General features: G+C 52.9%; 1 protein-coding gene and 1 pseudogene across 1 annotated transcript; both read right to left on the bottom strand.

Moving 5' to 3' along the window:
* Positions 1-4,546: 4,546 nt before the first annotated feature.
* On the bottom strand, positions 4,547-4,855 carry LOC123485615 (histone H4-like). The gene has a single exon (XM_045216647.1). The coding sequence runs from the start codon at positions 4,853-4,855 to the stop codon at positions 4,547-4,549; it is 309 nt and encodes a 102-aa protein (XP_045072582.1).
* Positions 4,856-7,163: 2,308 nt separating this feature from the next.
* Positions 7,164-7,909, bottom strand: LOC121565552 (annotated as a pseudogene).
* Between the last annotated feature and the right edge of the window lie 14,680 nt (positions 7,910-22,589).

Raw genomic sequence — 22,589 nt, 5'->3', positions numbered from 1 at the left:
ATCACTGTTAGCTCCTCTGATCTCACCCTGGCTAGCAGTGGGAGAATGCAAGACAGCGGAGGGAATGCATACAGGAGAACTTTCGGCCACGGGCAGTGCGCGAACGCGTCTCTTCCCAATGGCGGCTCGTCCTGTTGTCTCAGGGAGAACCATAGGGGACACTGCGCGTTCACACGTGACGCGAACAGATCCACTCGGCTCTCCCGAATTGTTTCCCAAATTTGGAGAACAATGTCTGGGTGCAGACACCACTCATCGTCTCGAGGACCCCCTCTTGACATGAGATCTGCCCTCTCGTTCAAGTAGCCCGGAATGTCGCTGCTCTCAACGAGCGAAGGTGCTTGTGAGCCCACAGCCACAATTCCTCTGCCGCCCTGTGGAGGGCAGGAGACCTGACCCCTCCTGGCGATTTATGTGAGCTACTGTGGTCCGGTTGTCTGACCAAACCAACACATCGCGACCCCGAAGGGTAGACGCGAAGTGGTTCAAAACCAGTCGAACCGTTTCCAACTCCAGGAGGTTTATGTGACGACCTGATTGAGGCCATGCACCACCTATCGCTTGAGACTGACATGTCCCTCCCCATCCAGTCAGACAGGCATCTGTATACACTGGAATGTAGGATGACACCTTGCCCATCGGGACTCCGTGCGTGAGAACGCACGGGTTCCTCCAATAGTCCAGGTCTGCTCTTAGCGAGAGAGGAACCACCACCAACCGATGACGTTGACGCACTGGGTCTAGTCTTAGTTGGGCGAACCACCGCTGTGTTCTGCGCATGTGCAGAAGCCCCAGCGGGACCACAGAGTGGGCTGCCGACATGAGACCCAAAAGTGACATGATCGATAGCGCCGTTACTGTGTGATTCGGACGACACTTCCTCAGGGCTAGTACCAATGCTGCCCTTCGAGGGTCCGAAATTCGCGCCCTCATCATTACAGTGTCTAGCTGTAGTCCCAGGTAGACTATCTGATGACTGGGCCAGGGTGCGCTCTTTTTCCAATTCACAGCGAACCCCCAGACGCGTGAGATGAATCACTGTCTGTGTCGTGTGCGTGAACGCCAGCTCTGCTGACGGGGCGAGAACCAGCAGGTCGTCTAGGTAGGCTAATATCCTTATCCCTTGACGACGCAGCGATTCCAATGCCGCCTCCACACATTTGGAAAACGTTCGAGGTGCCAGGGCGTACCCAAACGGCATCCTCGTGAACTCGTACGCCACCCCTTGAAAGGCGAACCGCAGAAACTTTCTGTGGCGAGATTGAATCGGCACATGAAAGTACGCGTCCTTTAGGTCTATGCTTGTACAAAAGTCTCCCTTCTGGACACATTCCAGTAGACGCTTTTGTCGTCAGCATTCGGAAGGGCCGTTTGGTTATGCTCTCGTTGAGAATGCGTAAATCCAAAATCGGCCTCATTCCCCCCGTCTTTTTGGGCACTAGGAAATAGGGGCGAATCAGAGCCCTTTGTTCCCTTTGCTCTTGGGAACTACTGTGACCGCCTCCTTCGCCAAAAGTTCCGTGATCTCTGACATCAGAGCGGCTACTTTGTCCGGCGTTTTCATCACCTTTCCACCACTCCCCGAAACGGGGTGGGGTCCGATGGAATTGGAGGGCATAACCCTTCTCTAACGTCTGTTCTAGCCAGCGTGAGGGTACAGCTTCGTTGCCACTGCCAGCAATGCAGAGAAAGCGGGCGCGCACGAAGCTGTGGTACGTCCAGTAGGAAGGACCTGTATTCCTCTATGGCCCCGCCGCCGCTATTCCCCAGCACTGAGTTGGTGGAATAGCCCAGGGCGGGCCCCCTCGAAAGGGAGAGGAAACATCAGCTGGTTCTGTGTGAATCGGAGGCCTTGATACGTTAGTTACGCCCGTAACTCCAGTAATCCGGCCCCCTCCGTGAACGCAGCACGGTTCTGAACTGCGCTGTCTGAGGCATTAACCTGAGACGGCGCGCTCTCCCCGGATAGCAATTGCGTCATCACGTCATTGTCTGACTGAGACTGCTGCTTGCCACGAGACCCATCCATTACAGCACTCGACAGAGTCTGAAAGGTGTGATCCCTCACTGGTACCACACGGTGGTGCCATAATACCTCTTCACTGGTCTCATGCGGCTGCTCAACAACACACTCAATGAGTGGTGAGCTGCGCTCAGAGCCATGGGCATTGATACGTTCATAATAGACCGGAGGCGTCCATACCTCGGTTACACTTGTAACTCTGGTATTCCCGCTCTCCGTGAACGTCGCACGGGTCTGAACTGCGCTGGCTGAGGCATTAGCCTGCAGCAAGGCGTCATTCCCGGCTAGCGGCTGCGTCTTCATGTCACATTGGGACAGAGACAGCTGCCTGCTGTGTGAGACCTTTACTACAGAGCTCCTAGGAGTCTGTAGTAAGAGATCTTTATTAGGTGAGCTAAGGCTGCGCCTTGCTACCTCTTCCCTTTTCCTCTCCTGAGCGCGCTCAGCAACGCACTCTAGGTGGGTTGAGCTACACTCAGGATGGTGGGGGGATACCATAGAACGTGAAGTGTTCTGTACATTATGGAATAAATGTCCTTCATTGACAATGTCAGTGAGACTCCGCTCTTTATTCACATAAACAAAAACACCCTCCACGCCCTGAACAGTGGGGTGGGGGGGAACAGTAGGCTCGTCTGCGTCGTACGCCGGGCCATCTCCCGTTCTCTCCCCCTCGCCTCGTCATAGGTGCCGCCTCTTGTGGGAGACCTTCTGGTGCTGCCAGGCTGGCTTTGTGACGACCTCTCTAGCCGGCGGGACCGTCGCTGCCACCGTCGCTGCTGGAGGGGCCGAGCCCGCTCTCCTGCCGCCTGTGGTGGGCGCCTGTCGCCTGGCCCGTCGCCTCCCTGCCTTGCTGGGGGCGTTCGAGGTGGACGGAACTGTCGGGGCTCTGCTGGCCTTCATCGCCAGCGGCAGATGTTTCGCCAGGTGCCTCCTCTCCCTCGTCCAGTTTGGCGATTCGCTCAGTTGCGTCCTTCACAGCGAGGCCAAATAGGCCTTCGCTGGAGACGGGGGCGTTGAGCAATGATGCTCTGTCGGTCTCCTTCATGGCTGTCATGGACAGCCAGAGGTGCCTTTCCGTGACCACCGAGGTGGCCATGGTCCTGCCCGCACATATGGCTACCGCCTGCGTCAGGTGGAGGATGGCTCCAGAAATCTTGGAGGCCTCCTCCACCTCCTCGCTGGTCATCTCAGACCTTCCCGTCGTGAGACGGGATAGGGAGGCCGCGAGGAGGGCGATGTTGTTCGCCGCCGCTACGCTCTGGGCTCCCAGCGTGAAGGATTTCTCAGCCAATTGGGCTGTGAACCTATCCTTCTGCGCCGGCAGAGTGGCCTTCTTGGAGGCTGCCCAGGGACTCGAACCCGGCACTAGGAACGCCGTCATGGCGCCTTCGAGCCTGGGGATTCCCCTAGCTGCCCAATCATAGCCGTTCACTCTGGTGAAGGGAGTGTACGCCCTGGCCGGCGAACGCGCCGCCAGAGGTGTTCCCCACGAGCCCTCGACATACTTGCCAAGAGAGGGCAAGGCTGGAGCCATTGGCTCAGCTGCTCTCCTTGGCTTGGAGTAAGGGCCGCCTTCCATCAGGTCCACCTCCATAGGGAGGGGAACTGGGGGCAGCACAATCTCAAGTCGGGTGGTCGCCTTCTCAATGAGTTCCGGAAAGTCGGAACGCAGAGAGGCTGCCGCGAAGGACAGGGCTTCTGATCTAACAGAGCCCATGTCGTCATCGCACAAGGACCCTTCTGACCTCACGCTCTCCGATGGAAAGGGGGTCTTGAAGGTAGGTGCCAGAGGTCGGGATTGTCCCACTGGGATATCCCTCTCGGCGCCCTCCTTGTCATCCTCCGATTCTGCACTGTCCTCAGATACCTCTGAAGCAGAGGCGAGTGTGGACAGCACATCATCAAGAGGGACGTCCTCTCTAAAAAACGCCCATCGCTGCTTCCTCTCCTTCACAGGAAGGAGGGCGCAGGAGGCGCAATTAGGAGGGTTGTCGAGACCATCCTTGGCGTGCTGCGGCCCCAAACACACGAAACACAGGTCGTGGGGGTCCGCAGTAGCCATGGAGGTACACCGACAGAGGGCCCTAAAAAGGGCCTTTGGGGGTGGAAAATTTCCAGGTGCGCTCATAATAGAAGACGTTGACGGCTGGCAGTCAACGACGAAATTCTTCTTGAGTCTTCGTAGGCTTCTTCACTAGTCCAGTCGCTGAAGATAATGGGAGGCAGATTGAGGGAACGGGGTTCCTTATATAGGGATACCTGTACTCCCATTGGCTGTAGGTGTGTGCATAATTTTGCTTCAGGCTGTTCTGCCCTAGGGCAGAGGGTAAACCAATAGGAGCAGAGCTCCCCTATGGGGCGGAGCTCCACGATATAGAACCACGGTCCTACAATGTAACGCAGCCTACCTACGCATTCATTCGGTGGCGATGGAATTGCTCTTTTTACTGACAGAGTGGGTGGCTCTTAAAAGAGCCTTTGGGTTCGAGTCGTGGTGTTGAGGTTCCGAAGAGAGTGCGTTTAACCGCCGAAACAGTACAGGGTGCGTCCCTGACGTTTCAGAGCGTAGACCACGTCCATGGCGGTAACGGTCTTCCTCTTGGCGTGCTCGGTGTAGGTGACTGCGTCACGGATCACGTTCTCCAGGATCACCTTCAGGACACCGCGGGTCTCCTCGTAGATCAGACCGGAAATACGCTTCACGCGCCGCGCAGCCAGACGGCGGATAGCGGGTTTGGTGATTCCCTGGATGTTATCGCGGAGAACTTTACAGTGACGCTTGGCGCCTCCTTTTCCGAGTCCCTTGCCGCCTTTGCATCTTCCAGACATGGTGTGTACATAATAATATAACAATACATAATAATAGTCATACATAATAATCGAACATCACCTTTGACTACAGTGACATTGGTAGTAAGTAGGCTACAGTATAATGGATAGCTACCCAACTGGGACAGAAAGTGGAAATGGAAGGGGGACACGCAGTGAGCAAAACTCCTAACGACCTAAAAACACAGACACTTCAGTGGAACGCACAGGGCAAGACGGGAAGGAAGACGTGGAGAAGGACTATTGAAGAGGAGATGAAGAACACCGGAAGCATCGAGTGAAGAAATGGGCCTGGAACAGGGTTAGGCCGAGATGCACTGTTGACGCCTATGCTTCATTTAGGACCTCAAAGAAATGAGTCAACTCCTATAGGGACTATTTTCACCGCCACCTGCTGGACCAGAGGTCATGTGGCCAACACTCTGCTTGAGATCATTAAGAGCTATAAGGAGTCCATCAACTACCTGGTCAGTCAAGTCATATAGGGGGGGATTTCATGGCCACCTGCTGGAGCAGAAGTCATGTTTGCCAACACTGGCCTTAAAATCATTAGGAGCTATAAGGAATAAATCAACTCATCATTCAAGTCATATAGGGAGGGATCTTAGCACCACCTGCTGGATCAGAAGTACCCTTCACCGTAGGCACAAGAGAGCCATCATCTCTCAACCGGTGCAATTTCCATAAGTATGTGGTAATAAAACAAACAATGACAGCTCATCATATAGGCAGTGGTTTCAAAACTCTAAGCGCGTGTTCAAGTAGAGCACACCAAATCATACATGTACTTGTTCATCATACTGAATCAGTGTTTCATCTAGAAATACATGCCTCGCGTTGCAATACGTGTTCTTGTAAAGTCATTGCTTTCCACAATGCAATGCTCACATCACATTCCGTGTGATATTGTTGTTCATTTGTTCAAATGTATTTGACTATGACTTAATCCGACTGCTCTGAATTCATAATCACCTCACGGTTTGGTGTTAACCTACCGATTTTCAACTGCTTTGCCTACTGCAGATTAGGAACGCTGTCATGAAAATGTATGCTTGGGAAGTCTAAAATGAGGGGTAACTCCCCTTAAGGTAAATGTCTGTGTTCTGAGTGGCAAAAAAATACTGATTTTTTAATAACATTTAGATATGTGCATACTGCCTGTCCTTAGGCAAACGCATTTAGAAGGTAAAGAAGTGGAACCAATGAATACTTTTCTTGCTCTTCAATCAAAACAAAACCTTCACAAAGTGGTGCGTTTTGCCCCTAAATGACCCCTGAGGATTATTGTGTTCTCATTTGTCAGTAATTGACCCTGACATACTCCCTTTAAATGGTACTATTTTACGCAAACGTATACTGTAATGTACTACTATTATGATGTCACTTCACGGTAAGTGAAGGTCAGAGACGTAAGGTATGTCCCAAATGCATCCCCTATACCGTAAACGTGGATCCAAAAGGAAGTTGCTGGGGTCTATTGGATGAGGGGTGTACTCAACTGTGCCTATAGCGTGTCAAAAGTCCCCCAAACGGGAAATACCCCTTGGCAACTGGGCAGAGGCCCTGTCCATTTCAGCACCGCGGACCTCCCCTATTACCCGTGTCGTGAGTGGAGATGCAGCACAAGCGCTGTCCATACAACGGTGCTGAATACAGCAACGCATGCGCCGATCCTGCCTTTGTACTTCCTGATGGTAGCAAATGTTTTGGTGGAGTTTGACTAATATAGATAAAAACAACGGATCGGCGCAATTTGCAAAACGCGCACCCCTTGGGGACCCCAGGACCGCGTTTGGGAAACGCTGGCCTAAAGAGCAAATAACCATGGTGTGCAGTACCCAAATTTAACCACAAGATGGCCTCCGTGCTCCACTGTAAAGTTTGGGCCTCTGCATGAGTCTCTCAGCAGCACTGCAACATGGGACTTTCAAAGTAAGTTGGCATGCAATGTTTCTTCTGGACTGCATTCAAGGCAACTAATGACACACAACTAATAGTGTCAATTATTCATCTGAACACAATTCTTGTAACTATTCGGCCTATATTATCACTCGTTTCTTTTCCCCCTCCTTTGTAAAGCATTTTACTGTGCTACTATAGTCCAAAGGAAGTGGATGATGCCAGACGGTTGTATATATGGTTGTATATATATATACACACACACACACATTGAAGCTAGACTTCAGGCAACGAAAAGGTGCAATACGTAGCTTTTAGGCGTGTTTGGCCCTCTAGTATATGCCTCTCGCTTCGCACACACCCAGAGTGGGACAATGTTGTGTGCGTAAAAGTAGCCTAGTGTGCGTAATTTCTTTTTCACGACAGGTAGTACATGGAAATCAATGCGCTTTCTATGGAAAGAGGTGGGTGGCTCTTAAAAGAGCCTTTTGTGGTACAACATGTGTCGAGTAGAACACTGTTTGTAATAGGTTTACTTCTTCTTGGGGGCTGCCTTCTTGGGCTTGGCTGCCTTGGGCTTGGCGGCTTTGGGCTTGGCTGCCTTTGTAGCCTTCTTGGGGGCTCTTGGCCGCCTTCTTGGCCGCTGCGGCGGCTTCTTCACCTTCTTGGGGCTCTTGGCCGCCTTTTTTGGGTGTAGCGGGCTTCTTGGCCTTCTTGGGGGACTTCTTTGCGGCGACGGCCTTCTTGGCTGCTACCTTCTTGGGCTTCTTCGCCGGCGGGCTTCTTGGCGGCCACCTTATTTACTTTGGAGACTGCGGCTTTCTTGGCGGGCCTCTTCGCCTCGACAGCTTTCTTGTTGAGCTTGAAGGAGCAGGATGCACCGGTGCCCTTGGTCTGGACCAGGGTGCCCTTGGTGACGAGGCTCTTGACTGCGATCTTGACGCTGGGAGTTGTTCTTCTCCACGTCGTAGCCGCCTGCCGCCAGCGTCTTCTTGAGCGGCCAGGGACACGCCGCTCCTCTCCTTGGAAGCGGTCACAGCCTTGACGATGAGCTCTCCTCACGCTGGGTCCCGCTTTCTTGGGCTTGGCTGCTGCCTTCTTCTTGGGTGCCTTGGCCGCGCGGGCGGCTGCGGGTGTTGGTGCGACTTCTGCCATGTCTGTCTGTCGTTTGGTCCGTACACACCCACGGTCTGCGAGGAGAAGTTTGCTGTAGACGCTGCTCTGCGCTATTGAAGCTCCACACCGAGCAGGGGGCTGGCCTTAAACGCGACATGAGAACCACGTAGACTTAAGGCACCCAGCTCGGCTTCTCTGGGCTGGCCAAATGCTCTTTCACTTGTGTTTTCTGTTCGCCTATATCGCCCAAAAGTCACCGACGGAGCCGTGTTTTCGGTCCAAAAGCGAACGGCCCAGCGAGCAGACTTGTCTCCGTTCAGAATAAAGTCATGTGGCCCGCGGAAGGGCTGTGCATTTTGTTGCGACTCGCTCAAAACCTCACCGTTCGACTGTCGGGTGAGCGGTGCGCACTGGTTTACCTGTGCTATTTGTCTCCTAAATGGCCTAAAAGTGCATCCGATTGCGAGCAGCACTTGTTGTGTAGTGAGCCGAGATGTCTGGCAAGGGAATCAAATGGTTTGGGGTCCCCTGATGTGGTCAGGGGTGTTTTAAAGAAGCGCTCTTTTGGGGACCTTAAAACACATGCACCTGTGAGGCCTGGCTGAGACTAGTGTTGTACCTCAAGTTTCAGGTTGTATTCGTCGTATGTCCAGGATCCACATGGTATAAACAGTCCTACGACATGCTTACTTGCACTGTGTGTGTGTGTGTGTGTGTGTGTGTGTGTGTGTGTGTGTTATTGTATTAGTACTTTTTGTGCACTGGCAGTGTGTGTTGTTGTTGTTGTATTTGTAGCCTACTATTTCTACACAGTGAGATTGTGTGTTGTCTTCTGGTAGGTAGGTAGGTTGGCTGTCTCTACTAATATATTGTTGACCTGCTTGACTCCGCAGCTTGACTCGCCTCAGTCTTTGTGTCTGTGGTTCTTGGTGTCTGGCTGGCGCTATGGAGGCTGGCGCCCCATGGGTTATGGTGCGTTGATATAGGCCTAGATAGAGGGAGTCTCTCTCTCTCTCTCTCTCTCTCTCTCTCTCTCTCTCTCTCTCTCTCTCTCTCTCACTAACTCACCTCTCTCTCTCTCCCTCTCTCTCTCTCTCTCTCTCTCTCTCTCTCTCAGTCACTCACTCACTCACACTCTCTCTCTCTCTCTCTCTCTCAGTCACTCACTCACTCAGTCTCTCTCTCTCTCTCTCTAACTCACTCATTCACTCACACTCTCTCTCTCACTCACTCACTCAGTCTCTCTCTCTCTCTCTCTGTCACTCACTCAGTCTCTCTCTCTCACTCACTCACTCACACTCACTCAGTCTCACTCACTCACTCAGTCTCTCTCTCAGTCTCCCCATCTCTCTCACTCAATCACTCACTCAGTCTCTCTGTCTCTCTCTGTCTCTCTCTCAGTCTCTCGCTCTCTCACACTCTCTCACACTCACGCAGTGTCTCTCTCTCTCTCTGTCTCTCTCTCAATCAATCACTCACTCACTCAGTCTCTCTCTCTCTCTCACACTCACTCACTGAAACTCACTCACTCAGTCTCTCTCTCTCTCTCACTCACTCACTCACTCACTCACTCACTCACTCAGTCTCTGTCACTCACTCACACACTCCTCTCTCTCTCACTCACTCTCTCTCTCTGTGAGTGAGTGAGAGAGAGAGAGTGTGTGAGTGAGTGAGTGAGAGAGAGGGAGAGAGTGACTGAGAGAGAGACAGAGAGAGAGAGAGAGAGAGAGACTGAGTGAGTGAATGAGTGAGAGAGACAGCGAGCCACATGACTTTATGTGGCCCCCTTCCGCGGGCCACATGACTTTATTCTGAATGGAGACAAGTCTTCTCGCTGGGCCGTTCGCTCCCCACTTTGTCACGTGGAAGCCACTGCCTTTTATCCTGTTGCCTGGTGAGTGTAGTAGGAAGGAAAATACGCTACGTGACTCAAATGTACTACACTTTACATGGACATTTTGAGTCATGTAGCAGACGCTCTTATCCAGAGCCACTTATAGTTAAGTGAGGGTCTACATTTTCATACTGGCCCCCGTGGGAAACGAACCCGCAACCCTGGCGTTGCAAGCGCAGTGCTCTACCAACTGAGCTACAGGGGACTATATATGTTGATGCGACCTGGACCAGAAATGACCCGTTGTTGTCTCTCTAAAGAGCAAATAACCATGGTGTGCAGTACCCAAATTTAACCACAAGATGGCCGCCGTGCTCCACTGTAAAGTTTGGGCCTCTGCATGAGTCTCTCAGCAGCACTGCAACATGGGACTTTCAAAGTTGGCATGCAATGTTTCTTCTGGACTGCATTCAAGGCAACTAATGACACGCAACTAATAGTGTCAATTATTCATCTGAACACAATTCTTGTAACTATTCGGCCTATATTATCACTCGTTTCTTTTCCCCCTCCTTTGTAACACATTTTACTGTGCTACTATAGTCCAAAGGAAGTGGATGATGCCAGACGGTTGTATATATGGTTGTATATATATATATACACACATTGAAGCTAGACTTCAGGCAACGAAAAGGTGCAATACGTAGCTTTTAGACGTGTTAGTGAACAACATACATGGTGGGTAATGTAGAGGTGCGTGTATACATGGAACAATTGTGCTTTTTTGATGGAAATATGGAGGTGGCTCTTAAAAGAGCCTTTGGGGGATTTTGGAGTTTTGGTCATCCTCATTTATGCGCGCTCTCCGCGAATACGGCGGGCCAGCTGGATGTCCTTGGGCATGATGGTCACCCGCTTGGCGTGGATGGCGCACAGGTTGGTGTCCTCGAACAGGCCGACCAGGTAAGCCTCGCTAGCCTCCTGCAGGGCCATCACGGCGGAGCTCTGGAATCGCAGGTCGGTCTTGAAGTCCTGGGCGATTTCTCGCACCAGGCGCTGGAAGGGCAGCTTGCGGATGAGCAGCTCAGTGGACTTCTGGTAACGACGGATCTCTCTCAGAGCCACGGTGCCGGGCCTGTAACGGTGAGGCTTCTTCACACCGCCGGTGGCCGGGGCACTCTTGCGAGCAGCCTTAGTGGCAAGCGCTGCTTCCTGGGGGCTTTGCCACCGGTGGATTTGCGAGCTGTTTGCTTGGTTCTGGCCATGGCGCTTCTCTGACAGTCGAGTATAGCCTCGAAATGCCTAAGTGAAGTTTATATAGCCGGCAGTGGGGCCTGCTGATTGGACACCATCTCCCCACCACCCCGATTGGCCTGTCGCGCAGGCCTCCTCCGATTGGCCATTGGATGGGAGGCGGCCTCTCCAAAATTCAAACTCCCCGGTGCGCTGCGCGCAATGAGGACGCCGCGCCCCTTAATGCGCAATAGGACGCCGCCGCTCACCTTTATGCGCAATAGGACGCCGCCGCCCTTTACGCTGCACATAGACGCCGCCGGCCCTTTACGCCGCAATAGGACACCGCTGTGCCCTTTACGCGCAATAGGACGCCGCCGGCCCTTTACGCCGCAATAGGCCGCCGGCTCTTTATGCGCAATAGGACGCCGCCGCCGCCCACGCTGCAATAGACGCTGGCGGCCCTTTACGCGCAATAGACGCCGCCGGCCCTTTACGCGCAATAGGACGCCGCCGCCCTTTACGCCGCAATAGACGCCGCCGCCCCTTACGCGCCAATAGGACGCCGCCGGCCCTTTACGCGCAATAGGACGCCACCGGCCCTTTGCGCCGCGCAATAATTGACGCCAAAGTCAAGAGTGACATCTTATAGGCATGTTGTAATCTAACGCTAGCCTGCTATGGCAAACGAGGCCTAGTAGGTGTTGTTGTTCATGCAAGGCCTCATGTGGGCACAGAATATCGAAATAGTTGTGTATACACCCACTCAATGTGTGGCAGTCATAGAAAGGTACTTTTGCGCTTTTGGAGAGCTAGGTGGTTGGCTCTTAAAAGAGCCTTTGGGGGTTGAGTAGTCAAGTTGAAGTCGCAGTAGCGAATTTACTTGGCTTTGACTGCCTTCTCGGTCTTCTTTGGGAGTAGCACTGCCTGGATGTTGGGCAGCACACCACCCTGAGCGATGGTCACACCGCCGAGCAGTTTGTTCAGCTCCTCGTCGTTACGGACGGCCAGCTGCAGGTGACGGGGGATGATACGAGTCTTCTTGTTGTCACGGGCAGCGTTGCCGCCAACTCCAGGATCTCAGCAGTCAGGTACTCGAGCACGGCGGCCAGGTAGACTGGTGCGCCAGCGCCCACACGCTCGGCGTAGTTGCCTTTGCGCAGCAGCCTGTGCACACGGCCCACGGGGAACTGGAGCCCAGCACGGGATGAACGGGTCTTTGCCTTCGCCTGGCCTTGCCTCCGGTTTGCCTCTTCCGCTCATATTGGTAGCTTGAGAAAGTCACAGAAAGTCTGAATGAGCTGCTTGCCACTTCGAGAGCCGTACTTATACCTCGCCACAAGAGGCAACGATTGGCCACCGGGCTGGTGTGGCCTTATCCAATTGGAGCGAGGGACAGAAAGACAGACAGCCCTAAGCCGGTTCCCACCCACAGGCAGCGAGTGAGAGGCTACTTTGTTTCCCTCCGACTTTGTTACTTTGTGTCATTTCGCAAGAGTGACTGAGTGAGTGAGTGAGTGAGAGAGAGAGTGTGAGTGAGGGAGAGAGAGAGAGAGAGAGAGAGACTGTCTCTCTCTCTCACTCACTCACTCAGTCTCTCTCTCTCTGTCTCTCTCTCTCTCAGTCACTCACTCAGTCTCTCTCTCTTTCTCACTCACTCACTCAGTCTCACTCACTCAGTCTCTCTCTCTCTCAGTCTCTCTCTCACTCACTCTCTCTCTCTCACTCTCTCTCTCTCCACTCACTCACTCTCACTCAGTCTCTCTCTCTCTGTATCTCTCTCTCTCATTCACTCACTCAGTCTCTCTCTCTCTGTATCTCTCTCTCTCAGTCACTCACTCAGTCTCTCTCTCTCTCTCACTCACTCACTCACTCTCTCACTCACTCACTCACTCAGTCTCTCTCTCTCTCTCTCTCTCTCAGTCTCTCTCACTCACTCACTCACTCAGTCTCTCTCTCTCTCTCTCTCAGTCACTCACTCAGTCTCTCTCTCTCTCACTCACACTCACACTCACTCAGTCTCACTCACTCACTCAGTCTCTCTCTCTCAGTCTCTCTCTCTCTCTCTCTCTCTCTCTCTCTCACTCACTCACTCACACTCACTCACTCACTCTCTCAGTCTCTCTCTCACTCTCAGTCTCTCTCTGTCTCTCTCTCTGTCTCTCACTCACTCACTCAGTCTCTCTCTCTCTGTCTCTCTCTCTCTCTCAGTCTCTCACACTCTCTCTGTTTCTCTCCGAGTGGGACAAGGGCTGCTAATGTGGTTGGACTGGGAGAAGAATCCCAGCAGGTGCATGTGGGTCAGAAGGTTGATTGCGGCCTCTTTTATTTTCCCTGTTGTATAGGCTATCCCCAAGGTAGTCATTGGGATCCGCTACTGCTCCAACGACTATCGCAAGGGCCGCCCGACAGACACATTCATATCCCCACTTTGTCACGTGGAAGCCACTGCCTTTTATCCTGTTGCCTCGTGAGTGTAGTAGGAAAAAAAATACACTACGTGACTCAAATGTACTACACTTTACATGGACATTTTGAGTCATGTAGCAGACGCTCTTATCCAGAGCCACTTATAGTTAAGTGAGTGCCTACATTTTCATACTGGCCCCCGGTGGGAAACGAACCCGCAACCCTGGCGTTGCAAGCGCAGTGATCTACCAACTGAGCTACAGGGGACTATATATGTATGATGCGACCTGGACCGGAAATGACCCGTTGGCAAAGGGCTACGTTCATATATATATATATATATATATATATATATATATATATATATATATATATATATATATATAGGCCTACTCCTATTCTTCCTAGACGGGATTATTCACCCCCTTTTTATTCTTGCCATTATCGTTCTCATTCACATCATTAGGGTATAGTCCAATGATGGAGGCAGGTAGCTTAGTGGGTAAGAGCGTTGTGCCAGTAACCGAAAGGTCGCTGGTTCAAATCCCCGAGACGACTAGGTGAAAAATCTGTTGATGTGCCCTTGAGCAAGGCACTTAACCCTAATTGCTCCTGTAAGTCGCTCTGGATAAGAGCGTCTGCTAAATAACCAATTTATTTTTTATGGAGCGTCCATTCACTCCGTCCGTGTCCTACCGATTCAGGAAGTCGACTCAAAATGACTATCCGCTCAATAAACGACAAAAGGCATTTCTTTCCAATCAAACCCAACAGACTGCTTTTTTTTTTATTTACACCCTTTGTCAAATGGTGCCATTTTACATTGCCTTCACCTGGAATGGAGGCCGACAAACATGGGTTACTATTCAGCGTGCAAAGACAACAAAAAGGGCGCTAAACCCCTACGCTGGAACGGGCGGGGAAATGATACAATGTAGCCGCTCTCCGAGCCGGCGCGCCGCCCGTTAAACATTGATACAATGTAACCGCGGTCGTACAATGTAACGCAGCCTACCTACGCATTCATTCGGTGGCGATGGAATTGCTCTTTTACTGACAGAGTGGGTGGCTCTTAAAAAGAGCCTTTGGGTTAGTAGAGCAGTCCAAATGCGCTGTTTACTTGGAGCTGGTGTACTTGGTTACGGCCTTGGTGCCCTCGGACACGGCGTGTTTGGCAAGTTCACCGGGGAGTAGCAGGCGCACGGCGGTCTGGATCTCCCTGGAGGTGATGGTAGAACGCTTGTTGTAGTGGGCCAGGCGAGAGGACTCTCCGGCGATACGCTCGAAGATGTCGTTCACGAACGAGTTCATGATTCCCATGGCCTTGGAGGAGATGCCGGTGTCGGGGTGGACCTGCTTCAGGACCTTGTACACGTAGATGGCGTAACTCTCCTTCCTGGACTTTCTGCGCTTCTTGCCGCCCTTCCCTGCGGTCTTGGTGACGGCTTTCTTGGAGCCCTTCTTGGGCGCTGACTTTGCCTGGCTCGGGCATGATGATGTCTCGTTGCTTCTCAGAAACGAATGAGGGCATGAAGGGCGCTACCCGTCTTATGAAGAGGGAAGCTAAGCAAAGTCAGCGGCAGTGGACACTCCCTGCTTGCTCGTAGGCGCCCTGCTATTTGCCCAGTGGAGCTCTAGTGCTCAAAAGAGCCTGTCCGCTCAGAGGCTAGCTTCCCAAACAAAGACAATTGAGGGGCGCGCGCGGGTCCTCACCCCTCCCTCCTCTCTATAGCCTATGCTCTGTGACCGATGGGGGATTGTGTGTTTCAAAAGGGGGCCTTTGATAGTTGTCCAAATGGCACGATTGTTGTGCCAAATAATGCTGGTGATAGAATTGCCCACTTTGGCACCGTCAGACATAGGGCTCGCATTTTGGACTGTGTGTGTGTGTGTGTGTGTGTGTGCGCGCTGTCCCCCTCTTTTCGAGCCACGTCTACCGACTCATGGTGGCTTTATGTTGTCCAAATTCCACTATTGCTTGACCCAAAATAACAACGTCACTACACTTTGCCACTGTCAGATATAGGCCTCCCTCTGTGCGCTAAAACTGGAAGGGACATTAGAATCCTCTAATTAATACTCCCTGTCCACTCGAAGTGGCTCATACTTTCCTAATAAATAGCATACTGAAGAAGAAAAAAACACTATATGGAATGGGCCCTTTTGAAGCGGATGTGGATGGCTCTTAAAAGAGCCTTTAGGTTCGAGTCGGGGTGTTGAGGTTCCGAAGAGAGTGCGTTTAACCGCCGAAACCGTACAGGGTGCGTCCCTGACGTTTCAGAGCGTAAACCACGTCCATGGCGTGTAACGGTCTTCCTCTTGGCGTGCTCGGGTGTGGTGACTGCGTCACGGATCACGTTCTCCAGGAACACCTTCAGGACACCGCGGGTCTCCTCGTAGATCAGACCGGAAATACGCTTCACGCCACCGCGGCGAGCCAGACGGCGGATAGCGGGTTTGGTGATTCCCTGGATGTTATCGCGGAGAACTTTGCGGTGACGCTTGGCGCCTCCTTTTCCGAGTCCCTTGCCGCCTTTGCCTCTTCCAGACATGGTGTGTTCGCTAGTTGAGTTCAAGTGAATGAATGATTTCAGCACCGGTGCGCTATTATCTGCGTTTGGCCGACCTGATTGAGGCCAGTGGCACAGAAAGCGCGCCTCTGTTATATGCTCTCTCTAAAGAGCAAATAACCATGGTGTGCAGTACCCAAATTTAACCACAAGATGGCCTCTGTGCTCCACTGTAAAGTTTGGGCCTCTGCATGAGTCTCTCAGCAGCACTGCAACATGGGACTTTCAAAGTAAGTTGGCATGCAATGTTTCTTCTGGACTGCATTCAAGGCAACTAATGACACAACTAATAGTGTCAATTATTCATCTGAACACAATTCTTATAACTATTCGGCCTATATTATCACTGTTTCTTTTCCCCTCCTTTGTAAAGCATTTTACTGTGCTCACTATAGTCAAAGGAAGTGGATGATGCCAGACGGTTGTATATATGGTTGTATATATATCTATATATATATATATATATATATATATATACATACACACACACATTGAAGCTAGACTTCAGGCAACGAAAAGGTGCAATACGTAGCTTTTAGACGTGTTAGTGAACAACATACATGGTGGGTAATGTAGAGGTGCGTGTATACATGGAACAATTGTGCTTTTTTGATGGAAATATGGAGGTGGCTCTTAAAAGAGCCTTTGGGAGATTTTGGAGTTCAGGTCATCCTCATTTATGCGCTCTCGCATGATACGGCGGGCCAGCTGGATGTCCTTGGGCATGATGGTCACCCGCTTGGCGTGGATGGCGCACAGGTTGGTGTCCTCGAACAGGCCGACCAGGTAAGCCTCGCTCAAGCCTCCTGCAGGGCCATCACGGCGGAGCTCTGGAATCGCAGGTCGGTCTTGAAGTCCTGGGCGATTTCTCGCACCAGGCGCTGGAAGGGCAGCTTGCGGATGAGCAGCTCAGTGGACTTCTGGTACCAGCGGATCTCTCTCAGAGCCACGGTGCCGGGCCTGTAACGGTGAGGCTTCTTCACACCGCCGGTGGCCGGGGCACTCTTGCGAGCAGCCTTAGTGGCAAGCTGCTTCCTGGGGGCTTTGCCACCGGTGGATTTGCGAGCTGTTTGCTTGGTTCTGATTTAAGGGTTTTTATTAAAAACTTACAAAAACCATACATCATAAATCATTCAATTTCAATACAATACAATATTTGCATCACGCCACACCATTCTCACACCAGTATCCTCTCACCCTCCTCTTTCCACCACCCCATCACTATTAACCAACCAACAACCCCATCATAATAAGAAAAAACTACACTATGCCATTTAGCAGACGCTGTACTTACCGTCATGCTTGCATACATTTTACATATGGGCAGCTTCGGTTCCGAACCCACTACAAAATGCCATGCTCTACCCCACTGAGCCACCTAGGACTACGAGAAAATAAACATAGAAATCACATCATGATACCGTAAGCCACATAGGACTACGTGAAAATAAACATAGAAATCACATCATGTATACCGCCACGCCACATAGGACTAGAGAAACCAAACAAAAATCAAACTATAACACTAGATACACCTCAGGGGAGCACCTTCCCTCCTTTTTACCCAGCCACAAGAAACACACCCTCCTCCCTACCCCTCTATACTAAACCTAAACCCCCCTCTACACTAATCCTAAACCCCCCTTCCACCTCTCCCGAGCAGCATGCTGCCCCCCACTTCTTCTCCTCTCCCTTCATCCTCCCCCTCAAATTTCTCTCCACCCTCCTCACTATCCCCTCCACACCCCCTTCTCCCCCTGTCCTTTCCAATTTCTGCCTAGCCTCCCACAACCCCTGTTTAAAGAGGCTTATGAGTAAGCCAGAGCAGAAACCTGTCCCCTAACCGTCCCCTGGCTCTCCTACCCCTCTCTACCCTAGCCCATGTAACCACAAAATCCCCTCTCACCCTGCCTATCAGACCCTGTGCCCTAGCCCACACTACCCCGGGCGAAAGCACAGTCCCAAAAAACATGGCGCACCGTCTCCTCCCCGCCACAAGTTGGCCTTGGGCAGGTGGGGGATCGAGTCAAGCCACGCCCGTACAAGATGGAACGTACGGGCAAGCCTTATGGAGGCTCAACCAATTCAGGTCCTTGAGCCTGTTATCCAGACCTCGCACCTGCACTCCTTCCCAAACCACAGCCGATACCCAATACCGCCGGGACACCCTCCCCGTCTCACCTCCTCTGTACAGGTGCCTGTGATCTAAACCTACTGGGCTACTTCAACCTCGGGGTGACCACGCAGCCACTTGGCCGCATAGCCGAAGTGCCACGGCAGCTGTTCCGCCCCGAGGACCCGTGTTAGTCCACACCATTACGCTTCTCGCCTGGTAAGAGAAGAACACCCGCAGGAGGTAACCAGACCGGGTGTATTACCGGGATGAGCCAGCTCCAGTCAACAAATATGAAACAAAATTGAATCCAGCTTGAGGGGGAAAATGTGGTACCCCTAGCCTCCCTCCCCGATGGGACAGAGCATGCGTACCCTCGCGACATACTCTTGCCTGCCACCCCACATGAACTGGAACACCAGCCTCACTAGAGGCACTCTCTAGACTCTCTGGCAATGGGTAGACGTATGCCATATACAATAGTGATGGCAACACATCCACCTTGAGGACCAGGACCTTGCCTATAAAAGACAATGACCTAGCCCTCCACATCCCCACCTTCCTCTGCACCACTGCGATGCATCTGTTCCAGTTCAGCGTCGCTGAGCCAGAGGTCTCAAAAAGGACCCCGAGAATCTTCAGGGCCCCACTACAGAGAGATAACCCCCAGGCACATCCGTCCTCCCACGCCATCTTCCGAAATACTTAACGGATGACTTAGCGTGATTGAGGACCGCTCCCGGCTTCGGGTGAATTCCCCCTATGATGGCAAGGGACCTAGTCAGGCACGAGTCCTTGCATAGCAACAAGGAAGTGTCGTCTGCGTACTGGGTCATCTTAACATGCAGCCCACCGCTTCCAGGGATAAGCATGCCCTCCACCCCTGTGTCTGCCCTAATGGCAGCCCCTCGGAGGCTCCATGTACAGAACGAAGAGGAGTGCCGAGAGCGGGCACCCCTGCCTGACCCCAGACTCAAGGTCAAAACGTCACCCATGTGACCGTTTCGTTCACCCGGCACCCTGCTCCGACATATAAAGCACGGATCCACCCTATATACTTCTCCCCAAAACCTAATCTGCCTAACACCCTGAAAAGAAAAGATCTATTCACTCGATCAAAGGCTTTAGCCTGGTCAGTGCTGCTACCATTAGCGGCAGCCCTCTATCCTCTGCCCAAGCAATGGAGTCCCTGATCAAACTCAGGTTCCACCTAATAGAGCGTCCCTCTATCCCACACGTCTGATCCTCGATGGACGACGTAGGGAAGGGCTGTGCGCAACCGGTCCGCTAGAACCCGCTAAGTAGCTTGTAGTCTATGCACAGCATGGTCACGGCCGCCAGTTGCCGAGATCTGTGGCGTCCCCCTTCTTGTACAGAAGTGACAGCACACCTACGGCCATCGATCCCCGGGACCCCTGTCTCGAGGATGGCCTTCAAGACTTCGAGGACTACTGGCCCAAGTATACCCCAAAACTTGAGGTAAAACTCAGCCGTCAGCCCATCCATCCCGGGCACCTTCCCTTTTCCCATCCTCCTGAGGGCGCTCTCAACCTCTTCTAGGGAGATCTCAGCCTCCATTGCTTTTCTAATGTCCTCCGGCACTTGCCGGGACAGGTGTTCTAAAAACACATTGCCCTGCTCTACATCTACTGCCCTCTCTTGAAAGAAACCTCGGAAATGCTCCGTGGTCACCTTGACCATCTCCTCCATCTCTCTCACTACTCTACCGCTTTCTTCCCTAACCCCATACATTACCTTCCCTACTCTGCCTTTCCCTTACTGATTTTAAAGAACACGGCCGAACATGTTTCGTCGTGTTCTACTAAAAAAACTCACTACGCGCCCGCATCAAGAAAGCGCGAGCCTTCCGCTCATGCACCTCCCTTAGCTGCGCCTTTAGGGCAGCGGATCTCTCCCAGTCTGCCGACCCGCCGAGGTTGCCTGCCTCAAGCTCGAGTTCTAGCAGCCTCTGGATATGATCCACCTCCCTCCTTTCCTCCCTCTTTTTCCTCTTCCACTGTCCTATTATAAAAACCCTCATCCTCACCTTCACTATTTCCCACCACTCTAACACCCCCTCACACATGGACCGGAGGCCTTCAAGCCCCCTAAAAAAAATCTACAAAGCGTTGACCAAGCCTGCCCATCCAGCACCTCCCGTTCTAACTTCCAGTACCCCCTACCGAAGAGACAGACTGGTGCCCCCACCTGCAGGAGCACCCCGTCGCGTGGTCCGAAAGAACACAGGCAACAAGCGCCCCAGACAACTGACCAGAGACCTAGATAGGAAAATATAAGCGAGCCTCCGCTCGACCCCCTAGAAGTTGCGCCATGTTGGCCATGCCATCGCCGGAACAGTGTGCAGGCCCCCATCCACCAGACCATGGCTTGCCATTAGTCCGGCGACGGCTCCTGCACTACTATCCCTCCCCCTCCCTATATCTACATTGAAATCCCCCCCTATCACCAAGTGTCTATTTGTAGCACACAGCGGCTCCAGGCAGTCCACCATCTCCCTCCTGCCCGTTGCCAACTGTGGCCCGTACACCACAATAACCCTGTATCTACTCTCCCTTATCGTGACATCCGCTCCCAGTACCCTACCCTGCATACCCACAAAAGTGCCCTCCACCTTCACCTCCCTATTCCCACACAGAATCCCCACCCCTGATGAATGAACCCCCTATGCCCCACACCGACTCCCCCCTTGTCCCACTCCCCTCCTAAACCTTAAAACATCCCCACTATCCCTTAGGTGAACCTCCTGTATAAAACAAACATCAAAACCCACCCCTCTAAATACCCAAACCGCCCTTCTCTTAACCCCTCCCTTATTCCCCTCACATTTACCGTAACAAAAATAACCCCTGCCATAATACATATTACACATCACGCAATAATATTCCCCAAAACTCAAAAACCAAAACAGGAGGCTCACCTGATGCTCCCCTGCTCCATCTCCTCCAGCGGTGCCTCCACCCCCCCTTCAGGTGTCGTCCCCCCACTCTCCTCCATCTCCCCAGCCCAGGATGCCGGAATGGTGTTCGGCTCCCGGGTTTCCTGATCCCTGGGCTCACCACCATCCTCCTCCATCCCATCAACCCAGAAAACGGTTGGAAATAGCACCCGGGGATCCAGCGTCCTCTGCCCCCCTGCCACCCCCCAGTGGGTGCCCCGGCAGTTGTGCATTGGGAGGGTCAGCGCCGTGGGAGCTTCTTCCCCCACCTCCCCCCTTCTCTCCCATTACTCGCTTCGCCTCCCCTCTTCCCCCCCGCCCATCTCCCTCTTCCTATCCCCAGACCTCCCCCTTCCTCTTCCCTCTCTTCTTCGTAAGAACCGACAGCGGGGAAACCATAACCCCTAACCCCCAGCTCCTCCCTCACCTCCCTCAGCTCCTCCTCCCCTTCTCTCGCTCTCTCCCTACTCCCCCTCCGGCGTCGCCCCTCTCCCCTTCTCCTCTCCTTCCAGGGCTGTGTCCGGCACCTCACCGACCTCCTCTCGCTGCGCCGTCTCTGGCACCTCCTCTCCCACTCTCCCCTCTGTCTCCGTCTTCGCTTCCCGCCTCTCCTTCCTGTCCTTTTCCTGCCGTCCTCTGCCCGTCCTCCCTCTCTTCCCCGCTGCTTTTCCTGGCACCTCCTCTGTTGCAGCCGGACTTCCCTCTGGCCCTTGGCTCGGGTCTGGAACCCCTCTCCACTTCCTCCCCCCATCCCCCTCTCCTGCACCTGCTCCCCCTGCAGCCGCCATACGACTTGTGGCGAGCCGTGCAGTCCCTCCACAGATGTGCTGATGATCCACACCCGTGGCATTTCTTTGGCTCACCACAGTCTTTCGCCTCGTGCGCCCGACCCACACCCCTGCACTTCCTCCCTCCACATGAGGCGCAATTATGTCCGTACGTCATGCAGCGTCTGCAGAACGGAGGCTGACGGGCATAAAATAATGTCCCCTATCAGCCCCCAGGGAAAACATTGCTGGAGGATGAAGGTACCCCCCAGGCCCCCTGGGTCTTCCTTCAATAAGGCCTGGAAACTCCTCCTCCCGTTCCAGAACCCGAGCGTGTCCTTGAGGAGCCTTGCTGAGGAGACATTGTCCATGTACCTCCCCAGAAAGCCCTCACCTCCTCCTCCCCTTAACATGCGGGTTGTACATGTTAACAGTCACCACTCTCGAAGCCAGGTTTCTCGCCGCTCGCCACTTCATAGTGGCACATGGGTCCTAGCCTTCTCCACCACCTTCACCCTTCCCATCGACCTCGTCATGCTTCCCCTCCGTGTGGAGCACGACATCATATGCCCCTTCCAGGGATTCGCCTGGAGGCACAACACGTCCTTTACCTCCAGCTTCAGGACCCCCATGAGTATGGTCCTCCCGAACGTCTCCCCTTCCAAAGGGCTCCATCTCCTTTTTCCTCCATGCGAACCTTATTCGCGTTGGCAATACCCATCCTGGGAATCGCCCCGATACTTTTTTCGACTCCGCCATCTCCGCAAGGAGAATAGCGTTCGCACTTCTGCCCCGACTCTCTTATTTAAACTTGGCAAGTTCCAAAAAAATTTGCTT

This window comes from Coregonus clupeaformis, unplaced genomic scaffold, assembly GCF_020615455.1.
Source record: "Coregonus clupeaformis isolate EN_2021a unplaced genomic scaffold, ASM2061545v1 scaf0767, whole genome shotgun sequence".
NCBI classification, from domain to species: domain Eukaryota; kingdom Metazoa; phylum Chordata; class Actinopteri; order Salmoniformes; family Salmonidae; genus Coregonus; species Coregonus clupeaformis.
The sequence above is the reverse complement of the archived record's forward strand: the minus strand, read 5'-3'. Positions and strand labels throughout refer to the sequence as shown.